At 37.3% G+C, this 22,867-nt stretch overlaps 2 protein-coding genes across 4 annotated transcripts; one reads left to right on the top strand and one right to left on the bottom strand.

Annotated features, from left to right (window-relative positions):
* Nucleotides 1-7,028: 7,028 nt before the first annotated feature.
* On the bottom strand, nucleotides 7,029-9,068 carry LOC105045083 (NAC domain-containing protein 100). Of its 2 annotated transcripts, XM_019852359.3 has the most exons (4): nucleotides 8,859-9,068; nucleotides 8,028-8,296; nucleotides 7,615-7,822; nucleotides 7,029-7,515 (listed from the first exon to the last, which is right to left on the bottom strand). In XM_019852359.3, the coding sequence occupies exons 1-4, from the start codon at nucleotides 9,010-9,012 to the stop codon at nucleotides 7,241-7,243; spliced, it is 906 nt and encodes a 301-aa protein (XP_019707918.1). In that variant the 5' UTR covers nucleotides 9,013-9,068; the 3' UTR covers nucleotides 7,029-7,240. The 2 variants fall into 2 exon arrangements, with proteins under 2 accessions (XP_019707918.1, XP_019707917.1); XM_019852358.3 differs by having other exon boundaries at nucleotides 7,030-7,822; nucleotides 8,859-9,067.
* A 1,884-nt stretch (nucleotides 9,069-10,952) lies between these two features.
* Nucleotides 10,953-21,119, top strand: LOC105045094 (uncharacterized). 2 transcript variants are annotated; one of them, XM_073252437.1, is made up of 7 exons: nucleotides 10,953-11,291; nucleotides 14,871-14,990; nucleotides 15,563-15,695; nucleotides 15,799-15,902; nucleotides 18,396-18,567; nucleotides 18,650-18,790; nucleotides 20,531-21,119. In XM_073252437.1, exons 1-7 carry the CDS (start codon nucleotides 11,242-11,244, stop codon nucleotides 20,915-20,917), a joined length of 1,107 nt encoding a protein of 368 aa, XP_073108538.1. In that variant the 5' UTR covers nucleotides 10,953-11,241; the 3' UTR covers nucleotides 20,918-21,119. The 2 variants fall into 2 exon arrangements, with proteins under 2 accessions (XP_073108538.1, XP_010921566.1); XM_010923264.4 differs by lacking the exon at nucleotides 14,871-14,990 and having other exon boundaries at nucleotides 10,957-11,291.
* The last annotated feature ends 1,748 nt before the right edge of the window (nucleotides 21,120-22,867 follow it).

Consider the following 22,867-nt stretch of genomic DNA (forward strand, 5'->3'; position numbering starts at 1 on the left):
ATTTGCCGGAGATTATCCGATAGAAGATCCTCGATGCTTAAGTCAACTCGAGTAAAGAGAACAGTAGAGTGAACCAAGAGCATGAGAGCTTAGAGATGTATACAAAAGCTTAGAATTAATCCACCTTGATCCTCTTTACCTCCTTTTGTATAGTGTAGAGTAGCAGTTATTTGATAACCTCTGTTGGTTTCAACTCCAAAATATGAAAGTTACAAGTGCACAGTGGACTATAAATGGACAATTATCTCAATCCATAGTCCAGTAGTTATGAGTAGTTAATGTCCATGTTGAGTAACTATCCTCCAACCCCCATTCTCTTGGAGTGGAGAGTTATGATTGTAGATACTTGACCGATCGCCGAGCTGGTGACCGAATAGAATAGTCGGTTATATGCCAAATTAGTAGATGCGTTACTCGAGTCGTCTTTTAACATAGTCGGTTGAATACTGAGCTAGGTTGTCGGTTGGTATCAAAATCAGCCGATCTTCTGAATATTCGCCCCAACAATATGTCCACCATCTGGTGAAGAAAATAATAAATATTCAACATGTTATACATGTTTATATATTTTAACTATAATACTATATGTAATTATAGAAACATAAATAACAATATTTATATGTCTTATATTTATTTTGCAAAACCAGTTGGGGTGTTGGAAGATTTTTCCAAGAAAAAGGCTGAAGAGACTGTGGTTACATCACTTCTAAGGTTAAAATTGTCTGGACAAAAGTTTTGGTTGGCTGGTTTCTATTAATTTGTGAACTTCAACGATACCCTATTATAAATTTTGATAATTTTGTCCAGACCTGGCCTACTTGCAACCCTGACCGCTGCTTGATGATCCGTTGATTTTGTTGGAGGAGGAGTATTTTATAATTCAGTTAGGAGCCAATCGACATATATCCTATGGTAGAAAGTTGGCAAAAATATGATATTCATACATTATCAAGACATCAGGGACACGAATCACAGGAAGAGACAGTTCAGGTAGTCCAGCGTAAACATTATGAAGCTATTCAAACCACCAAGGTTGCCTCTCTAATTTGATTGCATGGTAAAGTAAATAAAAAGTTGTTAAAATTTGACGTCTCGAGATTCGATCCATATTGAGCTCACAGCAAGGTTCGCGACGACGAATGGAGTCCAACGAGTCCAAGATCACCTCAAACGGAGTCCGAATGAAGGAGATACGTCTGATTGAAATCGGTACAAAATCCGAAGCGGCGGAGGACCGGCGACGTTTGGCGGCGGGGGCGACGATGGTGCAGCTGCACGTGGCAGCGTGTGGCCCGAGTGCGGAAACGCAGCTCAAGCTTGGGCGTATGCATGCAGGTGCGGCCTAAGCCCAGGCGCATGGGTGCAGGCACGGCCCAGGCCAACGCATATGCGTGCGGGCTCAACGTACGAGCATCTCGGTCCACGGTGGATCGACGGTGCACAAAGGGGTATGTAGACCGAAGGGGCATTTCCCCTCGGTTTCTCGCGGTCCATCATGGACTGAATATCATTTTTTCAGTGTTTCTCATGGTCTATAGCTTATTTTGCGAACCATGTCACGATCGGACGGCCTTGGGAGCTGCCGGTCACGATCCGATGGTTCTGGGTGGTCTTCTGGATACCATAAGAGTCTGTCTCCTATTATTTTTGGGTTTTAATCCTTTATAAGGCCCAGTTTTGTGAACAGTGAACGCAAGGGTGTGGCACGGGCTTGTTCAGTAGAGAACCCAGAGAAAGAGCAGACGCAAGATGCTGACAGGAGCAGGAGCAGGGTGTTTCTAGTAGACTGTTGGACAGTGGACAGCGGTTGTTTCAGGAGTTTAGGGGGTCTTCCTAAAGAGAGACCTTTTGTGAGAGAGAATTTCCTATGAGGGAGAGATTGCGTGTACGAAGGTTGAGGGTGTGATCTCTTCTTATAATTTGTCTTCGCTTTTCTCATAGTGAAGTTTGCATTCCCCATGGAGGTGAGTCCTTTTTTGGCTGATCCATGTATTTGATTATTTCTGTTTTATTTCTTCTTTCTTCCTGCTACGATACGCGGTATCAAAAAATCCTAGGAGGTGGTGTCCTGGTCAGACATCCACCAACAAGTGGTATCAAAACGAGGTGGTACCAGAACGCAGATTGCAGCGGTAGTGAGCAAGACTGAAGATGGAGAAGACATGACCAATCAAAATGGAGTTCAACAAGTTTGATGGAAAGAGTAATTTCTCCTTATGATAGCCAAGGGTGAAAGACGTGCTCATCCACCAATAGTTGATTAATGTTCTCTTATGTGAAGAGAAGCCGACCACCATGGAGGTGCAAGATTGGAGACGGCTATAGATGTAGGCGGTGAGTACCATCCGCAAGTATCTAGTGGATGAAGTGGTAATCCATGTGCTTGGCGAGACTTCTCCGATAGTGTTGTGGTCGAAGCTTGAGGAGTTGTATATGACAAAATCTCTCACCAACACTCTCTTCTCTTAGAGGTAGTTCTAGCAGCTGCGGATGACTGAGGGACAGAGTGTGTAGGAGCATCTCAGGTACTTTCAGAAGATCCTCACCGACCTCCTCAACATTGGCAAAAAAGTTGAGGAGACCAAAGTGCTGGTCTTGCTAGCATCGCTCCCCCTTCGTATGAGTTCTTGATGATTGCTCTTCTAGTGGAGAAGAGCACCATCAAGATGGACGAGATCACTACGTTGATTCTCTAGAACGAAGTTCTCAGGAGGAAGAACCCAGCTTCGAGCTCAGATAGCGGCAGCTTAGCTTTAATGGTTTCTGGAGGAGCAGAAGGCGGTAGACGGAGTGACAGGAGATCGCGAAGAGAACAGTTCAAGTCCAGGATGAGGGACTTGAGCAAGATCAGATGTTACCGATGTGATGAGTTGGGACATCTAGCCAGATATTGTTTTCAACTCATGGATCAGATGATGGCTACTGTAGCGACGGCCAGTAGGGATTCAGATAGAGATGTCCTAGAGATATTTGATGAGGTATCTACTTCTTTCCAACAGTGAATTTTAGATTCTACATGTACTTATCATGTATGTTGTAGAGAGGAGCAGTTTGACTCCTTGGAGAGTAGTGGGGGCACTGTTTATCTGTCAGATAGATCGAGCTGTGCGATCAGAGGCATCGAGACAGTCAGCTGGAGGACACATGATGGTGCTGTGAGGAAATTGGAGGAGGTCCGATACATATCCGATTTCAGACAGAATCTGATCTTATTGAGCAGATTGGATTCGAGATGCTACATGATGGTAGCTGATGGAAGAATCTTGAAGGTGCTACGCGGTGATAGGATTGTTCTGGAGGGAAAGAAGAAGATGAGAGGATATTACTATCTAGCGAGGAGCCCAATACGGGGTGGAGCTTCGGGAGCCAGGAGGAGTCCAAAGCAAGGTGGAGCTCCAGGTGGAGGTGGATCAGACATGAGATGTGAGACTTGGGAGGATGAAAGGCGATATCGCAAGGTGAGATTTTTATTACCACAGGATGATAGTCCGAGTAGGTCTCAGATCAGGAAGAGCACAGCATATGATGAAAATGAAATCGAGTGGCCTGGCTCGATTTTCATGTTTGCCCATCCATGATCAGTAGGTGATTGTCCTAGGATATTGGAGCAAAGAGATCCAAAAGCTTTCAGAGTTAGGAGGAGGCTGAATGTCGAGTCGAAGTGGAGATTGTTAGGATTTGATGCCTTGAGATTCGGTCCATATTGAGCCCATAATGAAATTCGCGATGACGAATGAAGTACAACAAGCTCAAGATCACCTAAAACGGAGTCCAAATGAAGGAGATACGTCCGATTGAAGTTGGTACGAAATCCGGAGTGATGGAGGATGGCGGCGATCGACAGCGGGCCGGCGGAGGCGATGGTGGCACAACCACAAGCGGCAGCGCACGGCCCAGGCTCGTGCGCACGCGTGCGGGCGTGGCCCAAGTCCACGCGCACGTGCACGTAGGCTCAACGTCTGGGTATCTCGGTCCACGGTGGACCGGGTGGTGCACAGAGGGGCATGTGAACCAAGGAGGCATTTTCCCTCGATTTCTCACGGTCCATCATGGACCGAACGCTGTTTTTCCAATGTTTCTCATGGTCTATGGCTTATTCCGTGGACCATGTCACGATCGGACGGCCCTGGGAGCTGTCGGTCACGATCCGATGATCCTGGGTGGTCTTCAGGGTATCGTAAGAGTCTGTCTCATATTATTTTTGGGTTTTAAGCCTTTATAAGGCCCAGTTCTGTGAACAGTGAATGCGTGGGTGTGGCGCGGGGTTGTTCGGCAGAGAACCCAAAGAGAGAGCAGATGCGAGACACAGACAGAAGCAGGAGCAGGAGGCTTCTAGCAGACTGATGGACAGTGGACAGCAGTCGTTTTAGGGGTTCAGGAAGGTCTTCCTAGAGAAAGAGCTTTTGTGAGGAAGAATTTTTTGTGAGGGAGAGATTGGGTGTACGAGAGTTGAGGGTGTGATCTCCTCTTGTAATTTTTTTTTCTTATAGTGAAGTTTGCATGCCCCGTAGAGATGAGCTTTTTTTTTTACTGATCTACGTATTTGATTATTTTTGTTTTATTTCTTTTTTCTTCCTGCTGCGACGCATGGTATCGAAAAGATCTTAGAAGGTGGTATCCTGGCTAGATATCCACCAACAAAAGTTCCCCTTTTCTCTTAGAGAAAAAAAAGAGGCTAGAGCCTAATCACTCCCATTCATCAAATAAAAAGTTTATACGAGTGAAACCAAAAAACATAGATTTTTTTTTACGCAAGTGAACCATATCCATCTAGATTGGTAAGACTGCATCTCAAAGTAACTAATCATAAATAGAAGATACTGGATTACTTGGAACTCATGTCAGAATGATATGCAGTTATTGTGGCTGATTAACAACTTACCCTATTTGTTATCGTTGATGATGTTGCGATTTTGTTTATTTACAGATTAATGAAAAACCACATGTTGATGTAAGTTGGAAGAATGCTTTTGCGCAGATTATTGCTTGCTGTTATTTTACTTTTTTTGAACTGCCAAAAGCTCTAAATTTTCCAAATGATTTAGGAAAATAGAAGTGTTTCATCCTACACGCTGATCTATCCAGTTCATTAATTTCTTGTTGAGTTTTCGAAAATGTATACTGAAAACTAAAGTATTACCAAACAGGCTCTTAATTACCAGTCTTTTATATACAAATTAACAAATCCTAGCCTTTCGAAGGGAAATGGCGCGTCCATCATGATACGTTGGCAAGCCGCTCAACGCTTCTGTTAGACCGAGCATATAGAAAAAGAGAAGATCAACTTTAGAGGGCAACTTATTATCAAAAAGAAAAATTGAAAAAAAAAAATAAAAAGAGAAGTAATTTGGGCTGAGTCAACCCAACCCAACTTGACCCGTAATTTGCATGGGTCGTCATGCACATAACATGGTTTGGAATTGGATAGGAAAATGTTAGTTCCATTTCATGTTGCATCAGGTTCGCAAACTTTTGAATTCTAGCCCAATTCAATAAGCCTTTGAACAGAACAAAATCCGACCGAATCTAAACCTTATTCCATGTTGCCTCTCGGCCGAGTCGCACCCTGCCAGACACAACTTCACTCATCTGCAACCTAATCTGTGTCTGCGTCGAAAATTTTGAAATTGGGTTTGGGCATTTGATATTGCATTGGCTGTAGTTCAATCTGTCGGCTGCACCACATAGATCATCTTGTATGAACTTGACAGAATTAATTTTGATATAGGACATTTTTATGCACATATATTGTAGATATCCTAGTTTCATGATCAGATAATAACCCATAGACTCCATGTAGATTGGTCCATCTAATTTAAAGGGGAAATTTAGATAGTGAACTTACCCTATGTTGCTTTAATGCTTGGCATGAGTGTTGAGTGGCCAAGGGTTTTATTCTTCATTTTGGTTGTGGTGTTGGGTGTTTGTTTGTGGGCCAAATGGATGGCTTGGATTAAAATAGGCTTGGGCTGCCCTAATGACTGAATTTGGACATATTGCTGACACTTTGCGAAACTGCAATCTGCATGGTTTAAGCTCATGCCTTGTTAACTTGCAAGGAAAATATAGCCAATTGTGTGCCAATTCCTGCTGCTTGCACTTTATCTTGTAGTTGATTTAAATTCGGCATGCAGTTCCCGATAATAAATATTGAGGATTTTGTTCATCTTTGATTGTATTCACCGGTGGTGAAGGTTAGCACAGTGCACTGCAGTCTAATGCAAGCTTGATTCAACTTGGGCACAATTAATTTAATATAAAATTATATTATAAAATTTTGGGGTTAATTTTCAAGCATGAGATAATTAGAGGAAGGAATGGATGAGAAAGCATCGAGGTTTTCAAGTTGATATGATCATAGAGGTCCTTGGTAGAAGAGCAAATGAATTGGCTCAAGTAGGGCTGCTTGAAGCTAAATGAGGATATGTGGATTGCACATCCCAGTAGTGTAGAATATCTGGCACAGGAGGCATATTTCACTGAGGCCGCCAGTTGTTTATGTTTGTAGTCATGTTTGAAGCTTACAGTTTTCTGATTTTTAAAGCTAACGCCTTATTCAGGGGCATCAAAACTATAGTAAACTCCGCAACTAGAAGTCTTCGTTGTGAAGTATTTCTTTGGACTCGTTAACATGGTGAAGGCTATAAGCTATTATCGATCATGTAAATCAGTTCGCTTCTTAGATGAAGTATTACCCCCATCTTTGACCAATGAAACCTCGTCTCTTGTCCATTTCCATCCAAAAAAAACAAAAAAAAGAAAAGAAAACCTTGGCTCTTAAAATAAATTAAACTTATTGAATTACCTAATAAAATAATCCTTAAAATTCCAAAATTGCATGCAGAAGACTAGAAGTCACGAACGATGCATGTGAATTCTCCAGCCACACTACTATGAGTTCAAGTGCTTTTCATAAGGTAATTTCATCATTTCCACCTACGTGTAAATTTGACACTTATAAAATTTAATACGGCAATTAAAATAGAAAACATGACATGCCAACTATATATTTGTGTGCTAAGGACTTTTGAGCAGAAATAATGGCTGTGCGTGGAACATAAATGAAGCTCTGAAACTTTTGCTTTAGAAAGGGGTTTCTCCCCCATGCACCATAGTTAAGAATAACTAACACGAGCATTCTGAAAAGCTTTTTTCTTCGGAATGAAGGGGGAAAAATTTTCTATACAATTGTTTCTTAAATAAGTTTTCTGCTATATAAAATCCACTGGTCATTCTCCTTTCAGAAACCTGTCCAAATAGATTTCTGATCGAAAAGCCGTCGTTGCATAGAATCTGAGCCTCTAGACGAAGAAGCTGGGAAACTCGAGCTCGATTCAACTCCATAGATGGCATCTCCTTGTGCTACAAAAGGGTTTAAGGTGGCCATATCTGTGGCTTCTCTTGGTTGTTTATTATCAAGCTGCAATGCCTTCAAGATCGTGGGATTTGTTGAGAAGCTGGAACTTAACAAGCCTGAAGGCCATTCATCATATTGCATAATCTCGTTCGTGGGTTCTTTAGCAAAATTCATGTCCATCTTGTCAGTGCTATTGTTGTCGTCGTCCTTATTAATCAACACCGCATCGAGAGTGCTAGAAGAATTGATGAGCTTACCTAACATGGATGTATTGGGTTCGCCAAGCTCAGTTGTTGAAGTAGTCTTACATGATGATCCTAACATGGATGTATTGGGTTCGCCAAGCTCAGTTGTTGAAGTAGTATTACATGATGATCCAAGTAAGTTTGGCATGGATGAAGTGCCCTCTTGTAGTTTTTTGCCATTGGAGCTCCTTCTAAAGACCCTGCACACAACCCATTCTTCCTGCAGAAGGGACACTCAAATGTCATCAGTTGGTGCTGCGGAAAACAATCACCAGTTATTTTAGACATTGCGACCTCGGGATTAAAAGATAGTGACTGATTCTATCAATTCAAATCATCTCCTTGCACTCTCTCTACCATTCAACTTCTTAATTATGCAGCTAATTATTATTTCATTGGAAAGAAGGAAACTTTAAATGCGCCACCTTTGTGGATTTATAAGGGAATTTGGCGTGCAGTCGATACTCATGCATCACCCAACCAGTCTTCTCACCATTTGGAGCTCTTCCTTTATAAAATACCAGGGTTTTCTTCATGCCAACCGGGACGCCCGAATGGAAGATCTCCTTGTCTTTCCCTGTGGTTTTCCAATAGCCTGCATCAGTGGCTCTGTTGGTCCGGAGGCCCGTCGGATATTTACGATCTCTCAAGCTGAAGAAATACCATTCCTTCTCTCCCATGTTAATGGTCTTCCCTGTAATTATTTTCAGAGCAAACTACTCGCTTCAAAAATATATAATGTAATTAAAGAGACTAAACTATCCTTTTAAGTTTTTAGCAAAAAAAATCAGGGAAATATTTAGTAATCTAAAACAAAGGAAAACATCAGACTGATAAGTTGAAAAAATTTCATTTTCCAGCACATGGAGGATGCAACTTAGTTTTAAGGAATAGATGATTTCATATCCAAATTGAAAAGTCATTGCTGTTTAATCAAATGATCTTGAGTTTGCCAAGACCAAAAAGGAATACAAGTTAGAGTAACATTTTTTTTTTTTGAAAAAATGAGGAAATATGAGATACCTGAAATAAAAAGGTTTATAACGATTTTCTGATTTTCCTTTTATTTTTTTGCATTTTTTTTTTCTGATTTACTCTAATGTATCTTTTCTAGATGAGTTTAAACAAAATCTGATTTTACCAAAAAAAAAAAAAAAAGGCTTTCCATGTCAAAGAGAAAAGAAAATCAATTTCAGCACATACCAATTGATCCATGCTATATAGATATAAAGACGCAAAAGAAATCATATAACTACCTGGGAGTTCCCATGGCTCACACTTATTGAGATCAACCTCAGATATAGCTTTGGTAACAAACCTAAAATCCGAGACCTTGCGGCTTAGATAGCAAATGATGAGCTCTTCATCGGTTGGATGAAATCTAAAACCCGGAGGGAGGTTCACTTCCATCTCCAATTGAGGTACTTCCCTGGCAGCCCTTCGAGGACATAGCTCTTATAGGGATGCTCTCCTTGTAGAGACTGCCCTTCTAGATTCCATGGAACTTTTTAATCCCATCAGCAATTTGAAAATGATGGTGCATGGAGACAAGGTGACAACGTCGAAAATGTCCGCTGGATGCACGCTAATTACGAATTGCCACGCGATATGGTATTAAGGAGGATATATTGGAGACTTACACCTAGGTTTCGTTAGTGGTACATTTGTAATATGAGCCATGAGAAGTGGTAGTTTAATGTGGGAGTGGAGTCGTTGTCAAGATTTAAAAGCTCCCGTGGGCGTGCAGTCCAACCAACTCCAACCATTTCTACCTACCACCCGAAGCGAAAACGCACGCGTCGAAGACCATCGTGCTATGAGGACAGTTCCAGGAACGTGTCAACGTTTGGGTCCTAAATGGATTTGGTACTGATGACAGATTTTTTTTTTTTTTTTTTGGTTGTAAATGACAGATCTTTCCTTTGGTGCATGCGGGATGCTACCATAAAGGTTTGTAGACTGATGAATACAACCGGTTTTAATTTCCATCTTTTTTTCTTACATTTGAATCTAAACTCTGATGGTCCGAGGCTTTTTGAGAAAAAGAGCTCGAAGGTTCAAACTATTCCTTTTGTACTCTGATATTTTAGAATGCATTCGTATCAGAATCGTATGACCATCTGTCTCCATCAAAAAAAAAAAAAAACATTCAGATTAATTTGATAAGCTAGGCTATTAACATAAACCTCAAAATATTTTTGGTTTGCAATATTGAAGGATGGATGGAAAGACATAAATTGCAGTCTTATATTTGCATGGACCTGATTGCACAAGCAAAAATTTACTCAAAGTGACTGTACTATCAAGAAATACAATCTCATGGTCTCATAAATAATACTGCACCAATGTTCGCATATCATTATGCAAAGCTATCATATTTTTATTGAAAATTTACAAAACATAGAGTACTATTTCAAATTTTCAATGATAGTGATCAAAATCAACCAACTAATCTTGAATAGCCATAGATGAGTTTTCAAATTCAAACAAACGGGACAACTTTCTTGAAGTATGGAGATTGCGATGTAGATCTACACCAAATGGGTAACATACCATAGAAATCAAGCTAGGAACATGAGATGTGTGAAAAGGAGAAGCAAGTGAATCAATAAGAACAAAATATAGTGAATCAATTCATGTTCAAAGTCTTTCTCAAGCAAAGAAGAAATACCAATGCTCATTTGATAATAGCCACCTAAAGGTCTCTGACCAAGATAAAAAATGATAGATCTAGTTGCATTGATTCATTTTATTATTTGAAATCATGATAAATAAAAAGAAATTTAATTTTTTTCATAAATATTTTATAAAAAAATAATTTTAAAATCTAAATTTATTTATTTTTAATAACTTAAATAAATAAAATAATTAGATTTTTAAAGAATATATATGTATGTATATATTTGATCAAGAGAAAATATATATTTCAAATAAATTTACTCACAAAAAAAATATACTGAAAATGATATATATATATATATATATATATATATATATATATATATATATATATATATATATATATATATATATATATATATATATAATTTTTTCCATCGTTTTTTGTAATGCATAAATGGCTAAAGACAAAGCCATAAAACCCCATATTGTTAAGGTCTGAAATTGATACCAAAATGAAAAATTGGCGTCAGATATGCAAAAAAAGAGGAAAGCACAGTGTTCTTGTAAATTTTTTTAAAAAATTATCAATTGTATGTCTTTTTGGGGATCAGATCATCATTCTTTCATTTTTATGAAAAATCAGATTATAATTCTTGAAAATCCCTTTTTTTCGGCCCATAACGGTTAAAAAGATATCCCTCCGCTTCTGAACCGCCGCTACACCACAATCACATCTGTCGCTGATCTGGCTCCCAATGGTTCTGAACGGCGCGGTGCTGCATAACATTTCGCGATCGTTTGTTTCGTCGGTGCCCACTATTCAGCCCTATAGAAAGTGGAAACCGTCGGCAAACCTTGGATTCTCAAATTATTGTGTTCCAGCGAAGGCAATCTCTCCTCTCCGAGGGGTTTCGATTGGAATTCGAAGAGGGTTTTAAAAGAGGCAGCTTCTTGACTGTAATTTTGGCAATTATCTAAAAATCCCTAAGCTTCGTGGCAGCTGCCGTCGTCCGGAAGATGTCCGTTCTGAATTCGCTGTTCAACAGGGCTACACTTGGAACTAGATGGTTCGTTCGTTCGTTCGTTCAATTATGTTTGGTTGATCTATTCCTCTTTCTTTCATTCCATTTTTTTCTTTTGATCATATTTCTTAGATTTGTCGAGTTCTGATCCCTGACAAGGGTTCATAGCGAACGAAATGGGCTTTCGCCCCTTTTGTCGACGGTCGTCATAGCTGTTCTCTGTAACTGCTCGAAGCAAATCCCCTATGGGGAGGTTCTATGCACTGATTTCTTGGTATTGTTGGTTGTCTGATGTGTTTCTTGATGGAATCCTATTTCCCACGCATGGCCACCTTCTCTAAATATTCTGTATGAATACGATTTGGTGGTCAAAGTATATTTTTTGGCGGCGAATGAACAATTTTGTATCCCGAGGACCCTCTGAAGTCTGAATGTTACCAACCGTTTGACAAACAAGCATTTCTTGGTCTGGCAAGTTATTGGTTGCGTTACTCTTTCTTTATTTTCAGTCTTCAATCAATGAAGAAGAAGGGGTTTTTTTTTTCTTTTTTTTTTTTTTGTGTTTTTTTACATTTATTACCAAAATGTCTGGTAACATTAGAAGGACTTGATTTATGTGGGTTACCAAATTTGTCTACACCTAGTGGAAATCTCTTTGACCATTAGATCTTCCTTCAGCAATTATCTTACTCTTTACGGATGTGTTCTTTGGATCCTTTTACTGTATTTGTCAACTACTGAATGAGAAAGATTAATGCATTGGTGACAAGTTGCTTAATTTCTTGATGCAGAAATATTATGCAACTGTTGATTGTTAATATTTGTGTGTTTTGATATGAGATATGAATAAGATCGGAATGAAAAGAAGAAAGAGAAGGTAATACTAGGAGAAAGGGGAAAGAAGTAGAGGGGAAATAAGGGTCTCGTAGGTTCTTAGTCAAACTTTTGTGCTGCCTCTTCTGTTATTATCAGCCATTTATGTGTCTGAGGTGGAATATTGGAATTTGACTAAAGCTCCTCTGTAATAAAGAGAGCGTGTGATTTCTTCAACGAACTTGTAGTATTGAGTATATACTGATTCTTAACCACTCCAAATCAGTCCAAAATGTAAAAAACCTCGAACTTCATAACTCCCCCTCCAATTGAAACTTACATGTCAGTTATGCTTGTCAAGGAATGTATCAACTATGAAACCTTGTAAAAACCTTGAAAGGATCTTCCATTCCACATATGAATTTGGCTAGTTAGTGGAAAGTGATGGACTCTAACATATTTAACATTGAATCCATTTGTTCTTGATGGATTTAAACCACTTTCAATCGCATGCATTGCGAACTGTTACCGTGTATGCTTCATTTTTTATTGCATCTAAACTCCCCATCATTTTCTTAGACCTCTGTGCTGACTGGATTTCTTCTAAGAAATGATAAATAACCTGCAGTGGTGCATCTGTTCATGAAGTTCTAGCATTGTCTATATGAGAGTGGCTCTCAACATTTGGGAATTCTTTCATTTGCATGTAAGACCTTATTTAATTGTGACATTGGATACCTCAGGACCAGCACTGCCACATTTTAATTTGGAGCTCTGGGAGTAAGCATAACAGGTTCAATGCATTAACTAGGAAGATTATTTTTGGCCTATTGTTTGATAGACAATTGATTTTTACCCACAATACTCCCATATGTATGCAGCTCAACCAAACAAATTAAAGCTTGGGATGCTTTGTTTCTTTCCTTCAGTATCCTTAAAGAATAGCTTATGCCACATACAGGAAATGCAACTTTGATGATCTGGAAATACTACAAGAAAATGAACAATTTTATGATTTGTTTGGAAAAAGTATATCAGATACTTCACATCATAAATGCCTTCTTTGCCAATGCTTATTGCTTTGCCAATTTAGACAATCTTGAACAACATATAATGGTCTGGAACTCTTGCTGGCATTTTTATTTTTTTTAATATTTAACTTTTCATGACAATCTGATGGCTGGACTACTGACAGCTTGGACAGCACAGAAGTAAATGATTTTTGTTCTATTTTGAACCAAAAATCAGAAATCTAAATGAACCATAATTCATAAGCTTCACAAAATACTACGAGTATATGAGCTCCCCATTTACTACCATATGAACACTAGTTACAAGATATCTTAATAATGTATAAACAGAGTTGGATGTTCCCTTCTAGACTGTAGTGCTTGTTCTAAGTTTTGAGCTTATTCATATTATTAATGTGTAAAGTAGCTAGGCAATGTTAAATGTTTACAAAAGTAGCTTGGAACTATGCCATACACAATTTAAACTACAATCAACATAACTCTCTATGTTAATTTATAATCCTACCTTTATATAAGTTGGTTAAAGCTATGGTTATTTCTTCAAAACATGTCTACACAATAGATATAGTAATTAAAATTAGCTTGAGTTCTAAGAGCTCCAAGTAAAATACTGTACCTCAGAGTATTAGTTCTTGTATTTCTCTTTGCCAGTGCATGCCAAGTGTTGACATGATGCTGCATGATATACATACCTTGTCGAATTTTGACTAGTAGCATGGTGATAAGCAATAATTCTTGAATAAAACAATTCAAGAAAGTATATTCAACACAATTTTAGAATATATCAACCTTTTTGCATATAGAGGCATTTTGAGGGTGAAACTTTAAATATTCTTAAAATTTAAGAACTAAAATATTTTTGAAATATATACACCTCAAAAAATCTTATTTTTGTATGTACCCTTCATTTTTCAGAAAGATTTACCCTTATGAAATATGCATATATACCCATCCTGTCATGATACATCAACTTATGTCATTCTAAGCTTAAGTTTTTTGGGTTAAAAGTCACATAACTTATCTACTTACTATTTTACCTTTCATTTCAGTTGATTTTGCTTTTAATTTTGAAGGCTATATTTAAAACTTTGTTCTGATGCTATATATGCAATTTTCATTTTTTGATGGATGAATAAGCAATTTAGCACTTCCCTAAGATTATATGTACAAAAATCCACAGAAAGGAAAATAAGTAATATAATATTGTAATATAACTCTTGATTTAAGGAAGTCATCTAATCATAGGGGCTTATCTACAGGTTTCAGATTGTAGGAGGGTAGATATGCAAACTTAAGATTTTTTTAAGGGGCATGTATGCAAGTTTCAGACTTTTTGAGTGGTATATATGCACATTGCACTTGTCGAGCTTTAAATAAATAAGCACTTTTTGAATGGTATACATACAAAAATCTCAGAAGTAAAGATTCATTGTTTACATCTTTTTGAAATTGTTTCCATCATTCAATTTTTTTAGTATAAAAGTATGATCCTACAGAAGAGGACAGTGAATTAATGATATTCCTAGAACCTCTTGGATTGTGGAACTTGTCATCTTATAATAAGACTTGGTCTTAAATCTTACAAATCTGAGCTGAAATAACAAAAAAAGCACTTACCAACATTGTAAGAGCTCACCTTTTCTTGAATTTATTGCAACCAAATACCACAACACTTCCAATTTCTTTTTCAATCTTGAAAATCCGAGTCTGATCTTTATAAAAAGCTTTCTGGAATGAAATAAATTGATGAGTGATATAATTAACACAAGATGATCGCTAGGTTTGAAAAATTGACCATGCCATGGGGCAAACCAGGATGTATCACGTGCTGTATAGTCTCAGCAAACAATGAGCCGATAAGGAGCTGCACCATGATACATACCATGCTAGTATCTGACCGGTATGGCCCTGTACTCAGTACCGCACACTGGTTTTATGATTATGCATGCATTATGTATGGCTTCATATATCAATAGTGCTAAAACTCTGAAAACAGCCTTGAATTTAAATCTTTTCGAAGGTAAACTGAACAAATTTAAATTTTGGAGTTTCAGCGAAATCTTGAAATTTTGGTCTGGTTACCAGTCTCCCTTGCAAACCAACCTTGGAAGAGAAACTGCTAAATATCTGGCTTCGTTAGCTCCCTGCATAATACATAAAAATCTATCATCCAAGAAGAAATTTTCAATCTCCTACTTAACCTTGAGAAAGGAGTGTGGAGAAAACCAAATAGAATGTCCTCATGTACTTGAGTTCAATCAACTTGTGTATTTTGTCTTTTATAGATCTTTATAATTGTAGTTTGCATTCTTTGGAATGATTTTCATTTTTAGTTATTCATATTTTGGGGTGTTCTCATTCTTTCATATTTATCCTGTCTTGTTATTTGACTTTATGAGCATAGTCTTCTATTTCATGGAAACTAATGCTTGAGACTGTATATTCAACCAAACATTTTTTATCATTTGTCAGCAAGACTTGCTTGAATTTGGCCATCTCACGCATAAAATTACTGCATAATAAGAGAGAGTTGCAACTGAAGAATATGCGCAGAGAGATCTTTCAGTATCTTCAGACAGGCCAAGAAGCCATTGCTCGAATTCGGGTATCATAAAAACTTTTTGGTCTATTAGCTATCTTGTTATCAATCACCTAATTATTTATGATTATATTGCACCGATTCTTTTCATTTGTTGATGTTAATGTAGGTGGAGCATGTCATACGTGAACAGAATATATTGGCTGCTTATGAGATTATAGAGCTATTTTGTGAATTTGTTCTTGCCCGTGTTCCCATTCTTGAAACCCAGAGGTGTGTCTTTTATTGCATATACCCGTTAAACATATACACAGATATGTATGTATGTATATATAATATGTATATATGCATATGTGTTTTTTATGTTCTTGAGAATTTATTATTATATATAACACCTAATTGCTGCTCTAACAAGAAGCATCTCTGATAATTTGGAGTCCACCACCCCTTGTGATCTTTGGGCTTCATAGCCTGTTTCACGGGATGGAACTGGGTTGAGCCACATTTTATTGCAAAACAGGAAATAGGGTACGGGGAATATATTAGGCAGCATATACTTAATTTCAAATGTGTGTGTGTATTCCTTTGTGTTTACATTCTTTGCTTGACCCTATGCAGATGATATATGTTAGTCTCCACAGCTATCTTCTCTTCATTATGTTCCAACATGGTTTTTGAGCATTATTAGCTCCAGCCTTGACTTTTATGCTAAAGCATTTATGGATCTTATCCTGTGAATGTCTTGCTTTCTCATCTTGCCAAACTCATTTTGAGCCTAAACCGTGCTGCCTTCGGCACTCAAGAATATTGCCACCCTTTGTTAACTTTATTAACACACTGATGCTAAACCAGAACTCTGCCCCACACAGTGGTGTCATAAGCTTGCACTTGTATGTCTATCTCACCTCAGGTTGAAAATGAAAAGTTTTTAGTGGTTTAGTCCAAATCAGCAATCAAGCTTAGGGCTTATACACCTTCACCTAATATGATGTTTTTTCCTACAAAAAATGTTTCGGCGTTAATTGCTAACATGTCAACAGCCCAATGGATTGGAGATTCTCCAACTCAGATCCTAAAAATTCCACTCTAGCTTGGAGTCTGTTTTTGTTGCCAACTAGAAGCTTCTTGAACAAGTCTGTTTCCCAAACCCCTGTTCCAAGCTCCAATCCAAAGGTTGGATCAGCTTATGTCTCAGCTATCATCAGATGCATTCAATGGTTTGTCCTAGCGCATGTATGATCAGTTGCTCTCTAACATTTACAGAAAAATTAGTTTACACTCTTCTTTTCTTTTTGTCATTTTAATTTTCTGGATAAGGATTTTTCCTTTTTGTTTTTGAGCGTAGGGTGGATATGTTGCGAGTAGATACGATCGCCGTTTTCCCAAACTGCTATCTTGCATGTGCTGCTTTTTCTCTCTCTCCCTTTACTTTTTATTTTTTTATCTTTATCTTTAGGATGGAGTTGGAAGCAAAAAGCTTTCCCCAGGTCATATGCATGAAATTGTAATATTTTAGGGAGGATGTTTGGCTGAGCTTCTTCCTTTTCAATATTTAGGACCGACAAAAAGGGTATGATTTTGATGAGGTCCAGTCAATTGGTGATGTATAGTGGTTCTTTGTTGCAGCTTGCAGCTTTCTAAAGGAATTCAATTTTTCCATAATCAAGGGAACCTTTGGCAGTGAAGCTTGGGGGCTCAAATGCATCAAAGGAATTGAAGAGGTGCTAGCGGCGCACCACATCAATCTGGAGTCAGGGTTTTAGTCATCAAAGAATGATGAGCCTGCTTTCTGGTCTTGGTCTTGGTTTATAAGTGCTATTTCTAGATAGTGAATTGCTGTGATCATGGGACCACAATATCAGTTGCTCTTTCCTGGTTGCTTTTACTTTTCAAACCAGATCCTCTCTCTCTCTCTCTCTCTATATATATATATATATATATATATATATATATATATGTTCTCATATCTTCTAGTTTTTAGTGCATTCACCTTCTGAGCCACTTGGATTTTTTTTTAATTATTATTAATTAGTTTTAATTTCTCCTACTTCTTTTTACTGAACACCAGGATATCACCTCTCTCGCTTTCTCTCTCGTGTAAAAAACGCGCATTTTTTCTCTATTCCAGGTTCTCTCAAGTTAATGAAGGTTCCAGTCCAATCACCCATCTTTCAAGCACCAACCAATAAGGAGTAATTGAAATCTTTTGCTATTGCTTTAAGCTTGAAATCCTGATGCAGCCATCCATCTGGCATGCTTGGATGAACTAGGACCTCCACCAACAAGAGAGGGGAGGGGTTCACAAGCAGATCAGAATGGAGAATAGGTATAGAGTTTGTCTGATCATGTTGAATGAGCTGATCCTCTATGTGACATGTTTCCTTTACACCTCAACTTCTTTTTCATATGGTCATGGTCAGTATAAGGTCCCACCCTCCTGTTGCCTCCACCACTTGGCAACCCCATTCTGAGTGGCTCAAGACAAAATCCTTTAAGGGGAGGCTTCTTGTAATGGGTAAACACTGATGGATCATTAATTCATACTCCTTTGGTAGAAACTGGGAAGAAATAGACTTCCAGGCACTCATTTTCAGCTGCGTTTTAACCATTTCTTGTATTTGAAAATTGATACTTATTTGGATTGCTCTAGAAAGAGTCAAAATTTAATGTCAAATGAAATCAATTAATTTCAGCTTATTTTATATTATATTATCAAAAGCTTAGTTGTTCACCATTTAACCCATAAATATCATATCCACGTAACAGGAATTGCCCCTCAGAATTGCAGGAGGCTGTTGCAAGTATAATCTTTGCTTCTCCAAGATGTTCAGATTTGCCAGAGTTGATGCAGGTCCGGAATTTATTTGCTGCAAAATATGGGAAGGAGTTTGTCTCAGCTGCTTCTGAGCTGCGACCGGATAGCAGCGTCAATCGTACGGTAAGAAGCATCTATTCACTCTAAATTGTTGACACAGAATGTTAAGCAAGAAGATCGACTTATTAGTAGTAATAATCTTCAGATCATTGAGAAACTATCAGTGAGAGCTCCACCTGCAGATTTAAAGCTTAAGGTTTTGAAAGCTATTGCTCAAGAGTACAATCTGGAATGGGACTCATCAAACACTGAAGCGGAATTTAGTAAAAAACATGAAGACTTGCTGGTATGTTTTCTTGTTGCTAAATTGCTTCTAGATATCTCTTCTTTTTCGCACAATCCATTTATAAAAATCAACATGCTCTTTCAAACTTCTGCTGCTATTGAAATAGATCAATCTCCTTCACTTAAGTGCCAAACCACAATTCCATTTGGCTTAAAGTTCTTTAACTTGGTTAAAAGCTAATATTGAACTTTTGACCATCCAAAATTGTTAGAAGTAATATCTTGTTCCGCAAATTACCTATATGACTTGTTCTTGAGCTAGATTTGACATTACCTGGAAGATTTGTTGGTGATTTTACTATAGTTATCCTCCCTTGTAGCAAAATTCTACATTGAAAAATTCCTATCTTGAATTTTTTAACTATTTTTCCTTGAGCTTATCCCCAGTTAACAAAAGGACGATCTGTGGCAACTTTTATAAATAGCTTGTAGTTTATCTGAACGTAGCTTTTTATTCTTTGGTTATTTTCTTGTTGTCCTTGTGGAAATAATCCTGGGTTTGAATTTTTCTTTTCACTCTTTTGTATTCTCATGACATTAATCATAATCGGCAAACCTTATGTCATCTGGAGTAGGCTTCAACAGTCCTTTGCCATCAATTTCCATGGGTCAACTTGTCATAGTTATTGTTTTCATCTTCTATTACCATAGAAGTGCAGGTTTTCATGTGCTTTCCTCCTCTTATCTGACTGTTGGAGCACTCTCTGATCCCATTTATTGATCAAAGATCTTTGGCCATTGTTGCACATGACTGACTACATGGCGACACCGTCTCAGTTGTTTCTCCATCATTTGGTCATCGAAGGTTGCGATTCTGCAGCTTCAATAGAATGTTCATTTATAACTATTTTTAGATTTACCACATTTGTCTTTGCATTATTGTTTCTGCATTATATGTAGGCAAGAAAGAGAAAAAATGCTTATGCTGCAGAGTTTCTTTAAATCCAATGCTTTCTACTTTTGTCACCATAGGGTCTTCCATCTTCAAATTTACCAGCAGCTTATGTATCACGTGTCAAAACCAGATGCCCATTTTATATATTTTGCTTTGATCCTTGAATGTCATTAACTTGCTTTATTATTCCATATAATAAATTTCAAATAAATGAGACTGTCATTATGGATAGTCTCTTAGTTATCATTTTTTGACTGGAACCTCTTTGTTTTTCTTACCAGACTATGGACCCATATGCCCTATTTCTTCTATTTGTTTCTTTGATCTTCCAAAGCCTGCATAAACTATAAATTTCAAATAAATTTTTATTTATTCATGGATAATTTACTGGTGCCTACCTCGTTATTGCAGTTTCATCTCAACCATATTAAAAGTTCAAAATTTCATTTGGTTATTGAGTTGGTCATGTAAGTTAACGTGGTGATGCCTGAGAATAGGAGTGATATTTAGTCAATAACTTTACACTCCCACCGAATCTGAGAGGTTCTTCTGTTTCTTAGTTTCTTAGTCATTGAATTAGAGTTAATTGTAGGGATTAGTCGATTGCAGCAGTCCATTTTAGTCTGTTGAGAGCGCCTTATGTTTCTTTTTGTATACTGACCAAATAATAGTACTTGTGATTTAATCAAATATAACCGGCACCATGCGACAGCATGAAAACTCTGGAACTTGTGCTGTAACACCCCAAGTCTTTATCATTACCTTCTTGTATCCACATGTCTATAAAATTTTTACAGAAAAAATCCCTTGGTTCATGACTTGTAAGCACATTTCTTTAAAATGCAGGATGGATCAAATCCCTCAAACCTACGGGGACCTGTTGGTGAGAGTTCTGTGGATATGTTGCTACCCAAGAATGGCCTTCCTGGTTCAGCCATCAAAGAGAATCAAAAAGATCAAATGCTTCAGGCTTCCATCCCCTCAGTAAATAACCCTTCAGCTCTCATGAGTGGAATCTCTTTGGAGGGCACCAAAAGGGTAGAACCACTCAGCGGTCAGAAAGGAGGATCACCTAGTGATGAGAAAGCAGGTACAAGCTGGACCTCGTCCGATGTTTTGGAGAGAGCTCGAGCAGCCATTGCTTCAGCCGAGCGCGCATCTGCTGCTGCCCGTGCTGCTGCTGAGCTTGTAAATGTTAAATTGCATCGCCAAGCTAGCAACACCAAAAGTTGAAATCAGATCGATCTCTTTCACAAATTTAAAATTTGTTGAAGCTTCACAAAAGACGAAAGGAAAATCTATTCTGTAATTAATCAGGAGTGATATTTCATGGAAACTTTAAGCGGCTGAACGTGCATGATGAGGTCTCAACTTTTTTTTTGTAAAAAAAAAAAATCTCTTTTTATTACGAAAGACTATTTGTTAAACTTTTTTTATTTTAACTGAATAGAAAGGAGGTCTCTTAAGAGCGACTCATAATCAGAGTGGGGAACCGCAATACTTTTGGTCTCGATTCCCGCCCTGATTTAGCCATGTGAGAAATTAGAGTTCATTACCTAAATAATTTTTTTTAAAAAAATTATTTATCAAAAAAATATATTTTATTTATAAAAATAATATAAATTTATAAAATATTTTATGGCTTCTACATCACCACCCTCTATGTTTTATGTGGATGATAAAAAAAAAATATTAAAATTATCATTTGAAAAGATTTATTCAAAAACATAATTTCAAATGATGTTTTCAAAAATATTATTTTAAATGATGATTTTAATTATTTATTTTTTTAAAAAATAAAAAAAATTATAATTATAATTTTAAATTTATAAAAAGATAAAAATTTTAATTTTGATTCAAATAAAAATCATCATTTTAAATTAATTTTTTAAAAAAATATTTTAAAAAAAATAAAAAGACATCATAAAATAGAAAAAAATGATAAAAAAGAGAAAAATATTCAAAAAAAAATACTGTTTCAAATTACTTTTCTCATTTTAAATTAATTTTTTTAATAGAATATCTCAAATAAGATAAAAAATATCTCAAAAAAATAAAAAATATCATAAAAATATCATAAAAAATAAAAAAAAAAAAGAAAAAAAATAAAAATTATAATTTTAAATTAAAAAAATAAAAATTTTAAATTTAATTCAAATAAAAATTACCATTTCAAATTACTATCCCCATTTCAATTTTATTTTTTTAAAAAAAATATCCCAAAAAAAGAAAAAAATACCTCAAAAAAATAAAAAAATAAAAAAATAAAAAATACTATAAAAAATGATAAAAAATAAAAATTATAATTTAAAATTTTTAAAAAATAAAAATTTTAAATTTATTTTAAATAAAAATTATCTTTTCAAATTACTATCCCCATTTCAAATTAATTTTTTTTAAAAATTATCTCAAAAAAGAAAAAATACATCAAACAAATTAAAAAAAATTAAAAATATCATAAAAATGAGAAAAAAATAAGAAAAAAGGTAAAAAAATAAAATTTTAAATTTTTAAAAAATATAAAAATTTTAATTTTAATTCAAATAAATATCTCAAAAAAATATCAAAAAAAAATAAAAAATATCATAGAAAATGGTATTTTTAAAAATGCCATAGGAAATGGCGTTTTTAAAAACACCGTCTCCCATGGCGTTTTACTATGTTAAGATCCAAAAAAAAAGAAAAAAAAAAGCAGAACTCACCTTGGCGGAGAGCTCTTCCCTCTGGCGTCTTCCTTCTCCTCTCCGACGGCACGACGGCGAGCTCCGATGGCGGCGGTGAGCTCCCTCTTCTCTCTTTCCTCTTCCTCCCTCTTCTCTCCCTCTTCTCTACTTTTCCTTGGCCCGTCGACGACGACCGACCGACGGCGGACCCGCGCAACCCTCCATGTCGTTGGCCCGCAGGTGGGCCGGCGACGGCTGCCCTACCCCTCCCCTTCCCTTGGCCGGCCGCCCCTCGCCGCACCCTTCCCCCTTGCTCGGCCGACGGTGTGTCGGCAGCTGCCCCTCGACGGTGGTGCCGCGCGCCACCCCCCTCCACATCCTTGGCCCGACGGCGGGCAGGCGGTGACCGCCCCCTCCCCACCCACCCCCTCTCATCGACAGACGACGGCTGGCCGGTGGTGGCCCACCGGTGGCGGCCCTGTGGTGACCGATCGGCGGCGGCCTCGCACGGTCCTGCAGT

The sequence above is a fragment of the Elaeis guineensis genome, chromosome 2 (genome assembly GCF_000442705.2).
Source record: "Elaeis guineensis isolate ETL-2024a chromosome 2, EG11, whole genome shotgun sequence".
Lineage (NCBI taxonomy): Eukaryota > Viridiplantae > Streptophyta > Magnoliopsida > Arecales > Arecaceae > Elaeis > Elaeis guineensis.